The 12,724-nt window shown below is 47.7% G+C and overlaps 1 protein-coding gene across 4 annotated transcripts in view; it reads right to left on the bottom strand.

Moving 5' to 3' along the window:
* Nucleotides 1-12,724, bottom strand: part of ZDHHC3 (zDHHC palmitoyltransferase 3) — a 54,251-nt gene that overhangs the window by 29,925 nt on the left and 11,602 nt on the right. For all 4 annotated transcript variants that reach the window (XM_082847795.1, XM_082847792.1, XM_082847794.1 and 1 more), the window contains exon 2: nt 8,192-8,521. In XM_082847795.1, the coding sequence (XP_082703921.1) occupies nt 8,192-8,497 (306 nt within the window). In that variant the 5' untranslated portion in view covers nt 8,498-8,521. The remainder of the gene's footprint in view (nt 1-8,191; nt 8,522-12,724) is intronic.

The following is a 12,724-nucleotide window of genomic DNA, read 5'->3' as shown; positions in this document are numbered from 1 at the left end:
CCTCTCCCGTTGTGGAGCACAGGCTCCAGACGCGCAGGCTCAGCAGCCATGGCTCACGGGCCCAGCCGCTCCGCGGCATGTGGGATCCTCCCGGACCGGGGCACGAACCCGTGTCCCCTGCATCAGCAGGCGGACTCCCAACCACTGCGCCACCAGGGAAGCCCTCACTGACTCTTTAGTCCCAATTCTCCGGCACCTGTTGCCTCCATACCACAGAACTGCTCCCACTAGGTCAACAAGCAACTCCCTGTGGCCAAATCCAAAGGTCAGTTCCCAGCCCTCATCTTTCTTGGGTCTCCTCACACCCACCAGTCCCTCCTCCTGTCACTCTCTTGTGACGGCTCCATGCCCTCTTGGTCTCCACCTGCCTCTAGGGCTATGCCTTTCTCACTCTCCTGCCCATCCTGGACATGGGTGATCCTTGGGGCTGCACCACTAGCCCTCTTCCTTGTTCATCCTGCATTCCCCAGACAATCTTCCTCTATCACCAGCTCCAGCTCAGACCTCTTTTGGGGATGAAGATGTTTCTACCTGGTTGTTCAAAAGACATTAAAACAAAATAAAACAAACCCCCAAAATTCAACTTCACAGAACTGAACCCATTACTTTCTCCACAAACTGTACTTCCTATTCTCCCCTTCCTGGCCCATGAGACATCATCTACCCGGTCACCTGGGGTAGAAACCCAGTAGTCATCTCCAGCTCTTCTAACCCTCTGCCTCACACTCCCACCCACTCCACCAACTTAATATGGCCCCAAATGATGCCTTGAATCCAATGTTCTCCCCTCCGTGCCACTCTCACAGCCTTAGTTGAACCCCATCATCGTGTGCCCCAGACACTAGAGTCCCCCAGGTCTTCCTGCCTCCAGTCTCTCCCTGTATCCTGCAGCCTCACCTCTATCCTTTCTCCCCACTATTTTCCAGAGTAAACTTTCTAAAATGTGCATCTGATCATGTTATTCCCCTTGCCTAAAAGCCTTCCCTGGCTCCCTAGAGCCTTCACATGGTACAGAGTCCAAGCTCCTGGGCAGGGCTCAGGCAAGGCCACCAAGATCCAGCCCTGAACCACCCTTCCAGTGTCACCTCCCTCCCCTGACAGTCCCACCCTGTGGACTACCTGGAGTTTCCCAGAGGCTCTGTGCTCTCCAAGTCTTCCTCTTGTGCCCTTAGGGACCCATATTAGCACCTCCCCTCTAGCCTGTCATGCACATCCTTGCCTCCTGCACCTACAACAAACCCACTCAGGGACCACATCCTCTGCCTTCTTTCTAATGGCCCCAGGCTACACCCAAGACAGAACCCATCACTTGGCCTTTGTGCTACCATAGCTTGTATTTGTCTTATAACACCTATCATTTAAGTATACGCTGATCTCTCCTACATGACTGTAAATTCCTGGTGGACAGAGACAATGTCTTTAATTTGTAGCCCAATGAATTGCCCAGGGCCCGGCATGGAACAAGTCTTCAATAAATCCAAGCTGAATAACAGTGATGATACAACAGACATTTATTGATTGCTTATATGCCAGGCACAGTTCCAAGGGCTTTACTGTACTTTGTCAATTAATTCTGACAATAAACCTATGAGGCAGAGACTATGATATTCCTCATATTATAGATGAGGCAACTAAAGCAGAGAAGTTAAGCAACTTCCCAAGATCACATGACTAACAGGTGGCGGTGGCAGGATTCAGACCCAAGTCTAGAATCTATGCCTCTATCAGAAGACAACTTACATATTTTATTATTTTTTAATTTTTTTATCTTTTTGGGTGCGTTGGGTCTTTGTTGCTGCATGCGGGCTTTCTCTAGTTGTCGCGAGCAGGGACTACTCTTCATTGCAGTACGCTGGTTTCTCATTGCAGTGGCTTCTCTTGTGGAGCAGGGGCTCTAGGTGCACTCTAGAGCCCTACTGAAGCAGGCTTCAGTAGTAGGTGCGCAGGCTTCAGTAGTTGTGGCACGTGGGCTCAGTAGTTGTGGCTTGCGGGCTCTAGAGCACAGGCTCAATAGTTGTGGCACACAGGCTTAGTTGCTCCACGGCATGTGGGATCTTCCCCAACCAGGGATCAATCCCATGTCCCCTGCATTGACGGATTCTTAACCACTGCGCCACGAGGGAAGCCCCCAACTTATGTTTCTATTCTATTAAGTGATTGAAAAGGGTTTTCTTTTTAATTGCCTTCATGCCATAATATCATTCTCCTGTGAAGTACTGTATAACTACACAAACATTAAGACTGAAATAGGCCCAAGATAACAAGGCCTGTTTCAATTAGTATCCAGGATAATATGATGATGTAAAAAGGACACACTTGGAAAGGGGTGGAGACAGGTTCCAAAGAAGCACCAATGATGCCATTTATTTCAAGCAACAAGTATGAAAACTTGCTTAAACTGTTTCAGGGGCCATGGGATCATGGCATGAGCACACCTGCTGGTCTAGTCAGAAACTCTCCCTCTAATAGCTCTGCCAGGAACAGGTGACCAGCCCCAGGCCTGTGTCAAAAGGCCACCTGTCTCCTCCACAGAAAGGTAGGAGGTAGGTAACCCCCAAATTGGTCACCTTCTTCTCTCTGGAGCTAGAAAGATTTTCCGGTCAGTGTTTATGGATTACTCAGTGGCAGGTATGAGAAACTGCCTGGCACTAGGCAGAGTGCAGCACCCTCCTCAAATGAACCCTGAGGCAAGTCCCTGACCTGATCCAGGGAATGTGTCAACACCTTTGGGCAAAGTGTGCGAGGCCCTTCTCTGGCTGCACGCAGCACCCACGTACATTACACGGCACACTGCAGGACGACCCGGTGCTATTCGTCCTATGCTCCCATGGACCTGACATCATTCTGCCACCGTACTTGCCCGAGTAAATACTCACTGATTCTGTACACAGTTGTGCTCAATAAGGTCACCGAGAGAGAGACTCCAGAAGGGATTACCAACTGCATGTTGAAGTGAGTCCTGTTATTCCGGTTTGGGCAGCTGAAACTCCAATCACTGGCCTGCAGTGGTCTCAGATAGTCATGTGAGGTCTGTTTATAGCAAGGTGTTCACAGGGTGGGATTCAAAGGCAGGGAGGGACACTGGCAGGCATACAGATGAATTTTCCTTCCCTTAACAACGTGGTTAAATTGAATTCATTTACATTCCTCTTGTTCTCAAATCTCAGATTTGAGATAATTTACAATGAGGTTAATAAACGATTAGGTCCAAAGAAAGCAGGGGCAAAAAAAAAAAAAAAAAAGCTGATCATAGGGTTGACACAACTGCTGTGATTGTGTAGTGCTTGGCTTTGGGCTTTCAGCAGCCAGGACAAAAAGAAACACGCTCTCAGCTTTAAGCACCTTCTGGGAGACAGGTGTTGTCCCAGATCTAAATTTTAAATGGAATCCTTCAGGATTCCTGAGGGGGTTCCTAGGATGAGGAGTTAAAATGTATTTATAACTGGAAAAGGTCAGGTGGTGAATTGGGATGGGGCGGGGAGACAGAGCAGGTACCAAGGTCAGAAAGAGTCCCTGAGCCCAGGTTGCCTTCAAGAGGCTGCCTCCTCCAGGCAAGCGGAGCCACTCTCGACCTCGCACCGTCTCAAGTGTTTCAGGAACACACAAAGCTCCTTTGAAGACATTACACAACCTCAGAGCAGGCAAGGAGAGGGCAGCCTGAAATCAAACACCGGTCTGACTCACGCGCCCGCCCACACCATGCCACCTCCAGGCCAGCACACCTGCCAAGTGAGGTACGGCCCCTCTGTCCACCTGCCCCCTTCCCTCTTCTTACAGGCCTGTCTATCCCTTTCACCCCATTTCTCAAATGGGAGTTCCACCTCCAAGTCATTTCTTTCTCCCCTTTTCTGCTCAAGCTCTTCGTGGACCCACTTACTACTATGTTGGAGTAAATGACTGCTAAATGGTCCAGAAAGCTGTAGTGGTTGCAACTCTTCTGATGTTACATTTGGAATAAGAATTTCAAAGCTGAAAGGGCTACCAGTAACTGTCTGGGGGAGACTGCAGGAGTTTTTTGTTTGTTTTTTGTTTTTGTTTTACTAGTAATATTAACAAACTAAAATGATATACAATGCATACATTGTTATACATTGCTTATAACCTCCGGATATAAACTTTTCTGAAAAATTATACACAACATGAATTCTTGAGATACAAAACATTACAATCCTATTAGGGAACTCCTTAGAATCCTGCAGTGGTGCCTTTTTAAAAACAGACTCTGCCTGCAGTGTTAATAAGGAACCCCTAATTGACTTGCTTTCAGTGTGAGATCTGGGCTCCCCAATTCCGTCCCTTGGAAGCCCGGGGTGTCCCAGGGGTTCCTTCCTCTGCAGCCCCACCTCTCTCTGTTTTGTGTACTGGGTTTTGCATAAGATGTCACATGTTGGGAGTGGGGAGAGGCAGGTGGCAGCATGAAGAGCCGGAGATGGGGCAGGTCTGCAGGGCATGCTTTGAGTTGCTCCCCTTACTAATGGTAGATATTTGACAGACGCTTTATTTTTTTGCCCCATTTTCTTTCAGGCCAACAGCAAAACACACCTATGAGAAGCTGAATGGTGTTTGGGATATAGTCTGTGGCTCTCATTTGGGATTGGAAGCCGAGCAACACCCAGTGAGAATCACTCTCTCCTGCATCCGACTGCAAGGGGCCAGACTGAGGAAGACCCTGGAGAGGGCACAACGTGGAGGTCAAAGAACACATGTGTGTGAGGGTAGCAGGAAGGCCAGGGCAGAAGCCTCTTCTCCCTCCCACCCGACATCCAGTTCCCTGATTCACATGCCTTCTAGAAACCAGTAAACTCCACACTCTACTCTCTGATCCCAACTCCCCACCAGCCCCAGACCTGGCTGTCCACTGCCCAGCTAGCACTCCTGCTTACACGTAACAGAGACACAGTTTGGCCAGAATAGAAGTCTTGATTTCTCCTCCAAAATGTTCTCCCCAGACTCTCCCATTCAATAAAGGGGACCAGCAAATCTCCCAGCTACTCCAGCCAAGACTCTGGAAGGCACACTCTCTGATCCCTCTCCCCTTTTGTCACTCTTCTGAATGGCGGTTCTCAGACCTGGATGAATATGAGGGATACCTGGGAGCTTTAAAGCACCCCAATCCCAGGGCCCCATCCCAGATCAATTACAGTAGAATCTCTGGGGATGGGGCCCAAGGCATCAGTACTTTTCGAAAGCTCCTCAAGGGATTCTAATATGCAGCCAGGCCTGAGCATTAGGGGCTTAAAATACATTCCAAATCCAAAAGTCTCTCTCCCCCAGCCTCACCGCTCCCACCTTGGTCTGAGCTGCCACCACATCTTGCGTGGCCCACTGCGATAACTCTCATCTTCCTGCTTCTACTTGCCCCACCTCAGAACCCTATCGCAAGCACAAGGCAGTGTCTTCTCAAAAATCAGGTCACATCGTGCCTCTCTGATGGCTTCTCACTGTACAATAGAGACCAAGGTTCTCACGAGGCCCACAGGTCCTGCCCGGCCTGGCTTCTGCAGCCCTCCCCACCGCTTCCAGCCCCTCTCGCCTCCGCTCACCATGCTCCGGTCACCCTGGTCTGAGTCCTGTTTCTCAAACACGCCAAGCACACTCCTATCTCTGGGCCTTTGTACCTCTCCTCTGCCTGCAAGGCACTGCCCTCTGACCTTCACCTGCCTGACCTACCCCTTCATGTTATTTAGGCCTCAGCTCAAGTGGCATCGCCTCAGGGGTCCTTCTCAGATCACCTTCATTTAAATAGTCCTCCTGGGACTTCCCTGGTGGTGCAGTGGTTAAGAATCCGCCTGCCAATGCAGGGGACACAGGTTCGAGCCCTGGCTCGGGAAGACTCCACATGCCACAGAGCAACTAAGCCCGTGCGCCACGACTACTGAAGCCCACGCACCTAGAGCCCGCGAGCCACAACTGCTGAAGCCCATGTGCCACAACTACTGACGCCTGCTCACCTAGAGCCCATGCTCCGCAACAAGAGAAGCCACCGCAATGAGAAGCTGGCGCACCGCAACAAAGAGTAGCCCCCGCTCGCCGCAACTAGAGAAAGCCTGCACGCAGCAACGAAGACCCAACGCAGCCAAAAATAAATTAATTAATTAATTAAAACCAAACCAAACCACTATGAGCTTTCAGGAGTTCCCTGGTGGCCTAGTGATTAGGATTCTGGAAAAATAAAATAAAATAAAATAAAATAAAATAAAAAATAAGTAAGTAAGTAAATAAATAAATAGTCCTCCTTCGCCCCAGAAAAGTCACTACCACAGCCCCTGGATCACACGGTTTTGCTGTCTTTAAAGCCCTTTTCGACTTCTGAAATTACCTTGTTCCATCACGTCTTTACTGCCTGACGCCCTACGCTAGGATGTGGGCAGCAGTAGGGCAGGGATTGTGGTCTGTCTTGCTCACAGCTGTATCCATTGCTCAGAAGGACCCTCTCACATAGTAGGTACTCAATAAACATGGCATCCATTTTGTCCCACTCCTCAGTGCCCCCGGGGCTCCTCCTCACTGCTGCCACGGTGATCCTTGTAAAATGACAATCTGATCTCATCACTCTTTTAAAATCCTCAGGGGCTCTCGCTGGCCCCATTTTCCAACTCCTACCCCACTTCTTTGGCACTCTGGCCACATCACCAAACCAAACCCATTCTCCTAAGTTCCTACCACTCCAAACAACCACACTCCTGCATTCCTGTGTCTCTGTGTATGCTGCTCCCTCTGCCTGGAATGCTGTCAGTGTCTTCCTGCCCTATCACCCTCCACCTTCCCTGCCCATGTACATTGTTCTGACAAGAACTGGCCTGGGCATCACCTCCTCCAGGCAGCCACCCCTGCCTAGACTGGTTAATTTTTGTTCTTCCACAGCAACTTGTGCTTCCTTCTGCCACAGCCTTCATCACACGGGGTTAACCTCACCTGTCGTCTCCTCTAGACAGAGGGCACCTTGAGAGAAGGAAGAGTGCCTGGGGCTCAGCAGACACTAAATTATAAGCTGAGACAAATAATGTCTTTTACTCTTGTATCCCCAATAGCAAGGGCACCATAAAAATTTCTGAATGAACCCTTAATTTGTTTCCATTATGATCAAATTGATGCTGCTGAGGAAAACTGTTTATGCCCTGTGTTTCAGGGCACTTATAACCATGTACTTCGTTTCCTTCAGGTGACAGCTGTTCAACAATCCTACGAGCAGCTCTAACACTGGGCCAGCAGGCCCCTGCCTGCCAGTGTGTGCGATCTCTCCAGGCACGTGCATGAGAAGAGGCGCCATATGGGCCGGTCACTGGCTTGTGATTGAGCCGGGAAAGTGGCTTTCCCTAGGGATGGATTAACAATCCACCACCTGAACCAGCAGGAAATGGAGCCCTCTGAGAAGGGAACTAGCTCAGGACCCAGCATTTTTACTGTGCTTTCCCCAGGACTCACAGAAGCGAAATCTGTGTGGCCAGTGCACTGCCACTTGCAGTGCTTTCCCTTTCTTAATTTAAACACACTTGTCCCACGTACTGAAACAATTAAGCCATAGGAAGTCTTTATCAAATAACGCTCTCTCTCACTTTTCCCATACAAGATAATGAGCAGGAACGGAGACTTTAATACTCAACAGCCACTTGCACAGCTTGGTATATTTAGCTAAGTCATTGGGCAGAAAACCACAGCTTTACCCACAGATACTCAACCAAGAGGCACTTGCTAGGGCCTGAAACAGGCTTATCCAGCTTTTCAGGGAAAGATGAGCCTCGCCCAAACAAGGTAAAGGCCACTGTTGTGCAGGTTCCTGGAACTGGATAGGGCTTTAATTTCAGCTTCACCTGGCTCCAGTCCTATCTTCACTGGGAGGCCCCATCCTGATCCAACCCCCAGCATGCCTTCCACTCGGATCATCTGGCCCCAGCCTCGTGGTTTTCTCACTGTGCCTTTCTAACTAGAGGCTAAGCCTCCTCGAGATCAAACTCCTCCCATGGTAGGCTCAATTAATGCAGACACCTACATACAGAAAGCATCATTCAACCAAGACAGGCTGTGGTACAGATGGGGTCCCCTCGGTGGGGCCTGAGTCCACTTTCCCACCCCAGCCCTGGCCCTCCTATTCTCCACATTCCCAAGGTCAGGGGGCACATGCAGGCGGCGGCCATGCCAGGGCCAGAGGAGGAGAGTGTGGGCTGGTCAAAACAAGCCCAGACATACTCACGGGGTCCGTCAACATGGCCCGGCAGTGGGAAGCCAGGGCCAAGAAGGCCAGCAGGTTGAACATAATTCCATTGATGATGCTGTACACGTAGTCTCGGGATGGAATCAGCATGACAAAGAGGACCACAAACTCCGCATAGAGGACCAGAAACCAGGTGACAACGGCACAGGCGATGCCACAGCCATCACGGATAAACCACATGGTTCCCACAGGACTGGGGTGGGGAGGTGGGACGCACTTCTCTGGCTGGAGGTATTCTGGCTTCCGCTCAATGTCTCGGAAGTGGTGGGCGGGGATAAGCATCATAAGCTATTCTGTCCATACTGGCATCTGGAAGAGAGAAGAAAGAACCCAGAAATTTGGTGTGGTCTTGTCATCAAGGAGACTTGACAAAATTACCTTTCCAAAGCGAGCCATGAGTATCTATGTGCAAACTTCTTGCAGAAAAGCTGCCTAAACCTTCTGTTCATTTCCAATGTGAGTTCTTGTCCCTACTTCTGAAAGCTAAAACAGGGCCACCTTGCCCAAAGCCTTCACGTGACAGATAAAGAAAGGGGAGCCTTCAAAGGGCAAATGCCTCGCCTCAGATCAGCCGGAGCAGCAGCAGCACACACAGCACACCAGCTGGGAGGCGGACTAACAGATATGTTCAAATTTTGACCTAAAAGACAAAGGGGTGGGAGGGGGAGCACCAGGCCCTCTGGGAAAACTCTCTTCATCAGTAACACTGCTGCCTCTACACTGTGGACAAACCCAGAGACTCGTGTTGAGGCTGGATTGAGTAGGAGGAAAGTAGTGGTAACCTAGGACTAGGGTTAAGCTGCAACCATGAAGACCTTCTAACTTAGTGCACTGCATTAGCCAATAATAAAGGCAAAACACTCACTAGGATGGGGAATGTTCTTGAAACAAGCTAGGGTTTTTAGCCCTATGGCCAAAATGGTTTATTTTCCAGGAATGAGTTCTGCTCTACTCATGGTGATAGGGCAAAGCGTAGGAATGTTGGACAATGAGTCCAGAGATGTTTCCGCACCACCTGCTTGTGGGACTTCGTGAGTTCTGGTCTCCTGACCTAGGAAAACACCCACATTCCAGCCCCAGCCCCCTCCTCACAGTTGGTGTGAGGGTCGAGGGAGTTGGAGGTGCCTGTTACTCGTGCTGTCGACCGCAAGACCCTGCACACATCACAGGCGGTGTGCACGTCTTCTCTCTAGGAAAGACGTCAGTTACTTCAGAAGCAAGTGCTGAGCAACGCGGCCTTTCTTCCTCACAGCTGCAGCTGAGTCTCTGGAGAGAGCAATGAAATCACTAAGACGCGATAACTGAAGTCTCTCTGTCCACGGCACATGCTGCAAGACATGTCAGTCTAGATTCCCCTGCTCCAGTTCTTTATCTTAAACTCTGGGGCCTGTCGTTTCACCAACCAGGTTTCTCAGAAACCGCGATGGCTCCAGTTCTCTCTCAGATGTAGGGGCCATGGGAAAACCACCCGGAGCACAGTCTATGATGCAGGCAAGCAACATCTCAGTCTTTTGAGAACTCAAATCACTTCACAGCACAGGAAATCACTCAAAAGCAGCACTGGCTGTGTGCTTTTCTGAAGACTGCAGCTCTGAAGGGGAAGGGCAAGCTTTCAATGGTTGTACTGGGTTATCCTTACCCTTTGCCCAATTTTCCTCCTTCCTCCACTGCCCTCACCCCCAACGAAGAAAGAGGATCTGAAGTGACTACAGTAGTGTCATGAAAAGTAAGGATGTGTCCAGAAAGCTGAGAGGGCAGATCAGTAACTACTACTCAAATGATAGACATTCTGGAATCAAAACTTGCACTGACTAATAATGAAAGAATAAGGCCAAGGCCTCCCCTCCCATGGTGGCAGAGAATTAATGGCTGAAAGGCAGTTAAATGTGTACTGTGTGCTTGTCCAAAGGAACACTGACTCAAAAAATACTCAGAGTGACTATCACATTCAACCAGAATTTTCCAATAGAGCAACCTTGTGCTCTTCACAAGATAGTGGCAATTAGTGTTGCCAGGGACAACCTAGAGGCATTAAAAGATGCAGGGATACCTTCTGAAGCACCAAAGAGAAGGACAGCAGGAGACTGAAAACTGGGGACATCTGGGACCTGACCTATGGCAAGCAAATTCTAAAATTCTAAACTCTGTACAAACAAAACCAAACGAACGAAAAGCTGAAATCCCATTATGATTCAAAAGCTGATGGAAGCTCAACATTTTCACAACCTCCAAATGCAAGCATTCTTTTTCCTGCTGCCATACTGATTTGTATGCATATCATCTATGTCCCCACGATTGCTATTTAAGTTCTAAACCAATAGTTTTATTGGACCACAGCCATACTATTCGATTACACATATTATATTCTCTGTATCTTTTTTGCAGGGTTGAATAGTTGTGATGGAAAGACCCATTAGCCTAAAGTATTTCCTCTGGCTCTTTACAGAAGTTTGCTGGTTCTAGGTAGTTGTCACCCACCAAATAAATACAGGCACACCTCGTTTTATTTCTCTTCACTTTATTACGCTTCGCAGATACTGCTTTTTTACAAATTGAAGGTCTGCAGCAGCCCTGTGCTGAGCAAGTCTATTGGTGCCATTTTTCCAACAGCATTTGTCTCTGTCACATTTTGGTAATCCTCGCAATATTTCAAACGTTTTCATTGTTATTATACTGTTATGTGATCTGCAATCAGCAATCTTTGACGTTACTATTTGATTAAGCTTAGTGAGGAAGGCATTTCAAAAGCTGAGACAGTCCAAAAAGCTATGCTTCTTGCACCAAATAGTTAGCCAAGTTGTGAATGCAAAGGAAAAGTTCTTGAAGGAAATTAAAAGTGCTACTCCAGTGAACACACGAATGATAAGGAAGCGAAACAGCTTTATTGCTGATGTGGAGAAAGTTTTCGCGGTCTGGACAGAAGATCAAACCAGCCATAATATTCCCTTAAGCCAAAGCCTAACTCAGAGCATGGCCCTAACTCTCTTCAGTTCTGTGAAGGCTTTGAGAAGTGAGGAAATTGCAGAAGAAAAGTCTGAGCTTATTAGCAGAGTTTGGTTCATGAAGTTTAAGGAGAGCAGCGATCTCCATAACATGAAAGTGCAAGGTGAAGCAGCAAGTGCTGACACGGAAGCTACACCAGCAAGTTATCCAGAAGATCTAGCTAAGATAATTCATGAAAGGTGGCTACACTAAAGAACAAATTTCCAATGTAGACAAAACAGCCTTCTATTGGAAGAAGATGCCATCTAGGACTTCCATAGCTTGAGAGAAGTCACTACCTGGCTTCAAAACTTCAAAGGACAGGCGGACTCTCTAATGCAGCTGGTGACTCGAAGTTGAAGCCAATGCTCATTTACCATTCTGAAAATCCTAAGGCCCTTAAGAATCATGCGCAATCTACTCTTGCCTGTGCTCTATAAATGGAAACGAAGTCTAGATGACAGCACATCTGTTTATAACATGGTTTACTATTTTAAGCCCATTGTTGAGACCTACTGCTCAGAAAAAAAATATTCCTTTCAAAATAGTACTGCTCATTGACAATGCACCTGGTCACCCAAGAGCTCTGATGGAGATGTACAACTAGATTAATGTTTTTTTCATGTCTGCCAACCTAACATTCATTCTACAGCCCACAGATCAAAAAGGCATTCTGACTGTCAAGTCTTATTTAAGAAATACATTTCATAAGACTACAGCTGCCATAAGCAGTGATTTCTCTGATGGATCTGGGCAAAGTCAATTGAAAACCTTCTGCAAAGGATGCACCATTCTAGATGCCATTAAGAACATTTGTCCATGCCACTCTCTGATTCACTTTGTTATAAAGCAGAAACTAACACACCATTGTAAAGCAATTATACTCCAATAAAGATGTAAAAAAAAAAAAATTTGTGACTGGTGGGAAGAGGTCAAAATATCAACATTAACAGGAGTTTGGAAGAAGGTGATTCTAACCCTCATGTATGACTTTGAGGGGTTCAAGACTTCAGTGCCTCGAGGAAGTCACTGCAGATGTGGTGGAAACAGCAAGAGAAGTAGAATTAGAAGTAGAGCCTGAAAATGTGACTGAACTGCTGCAACCTCCTGATAAAACTTGAATGGATAAGGAGCTGCTTATTATGAATGAACAAAGAAAGTAGTTTCTTGAGATAAAATCTACTCCTGGTGAAGATGCTGTGCAGATTGTTGAAATGACAACAAAGGACTTAGAATAGTACATAAACTTAGTTGATAAAGCAGCAGCAGGGTTTGAGAAGATTGAGTCCAATTCTGAAAGACGGTCTACTACATGTAAAATACTATCAAACGGCATTGCACGCTATGGAGAAACTGTTCTTGAAAGGAAGAGTCAATCAATGCCACAAATTTCACTGCTGTCTTATTTTGCCACCTCAGCCTTCAGCACCACCCTGACTAGTCTGCAGCCATCAAGGCAAGACTCTCCAACAGCTTTTGCTGAAGGCTCAGATGATGGTTAGCATTTTTGAGCATTAAAGTATTTTTAAA

The sequence above is a fragment of the Leucopleurus acutus genome, assembly GCF_964270905.1.
Source record: "Leucopleurus acutus genome assembly, chromosome: 10".
Taxonomy (NCBI): domain Eukaryota; kingdom Metazoa; phylum Chordata; class Mammalia; order Artiodactyla; family Delphinidae; genus Leucopleurus; species Leucopleurus acutus.
This window is presented reverse-complemented; position numbering and strand designations above follow the sequence as displayed.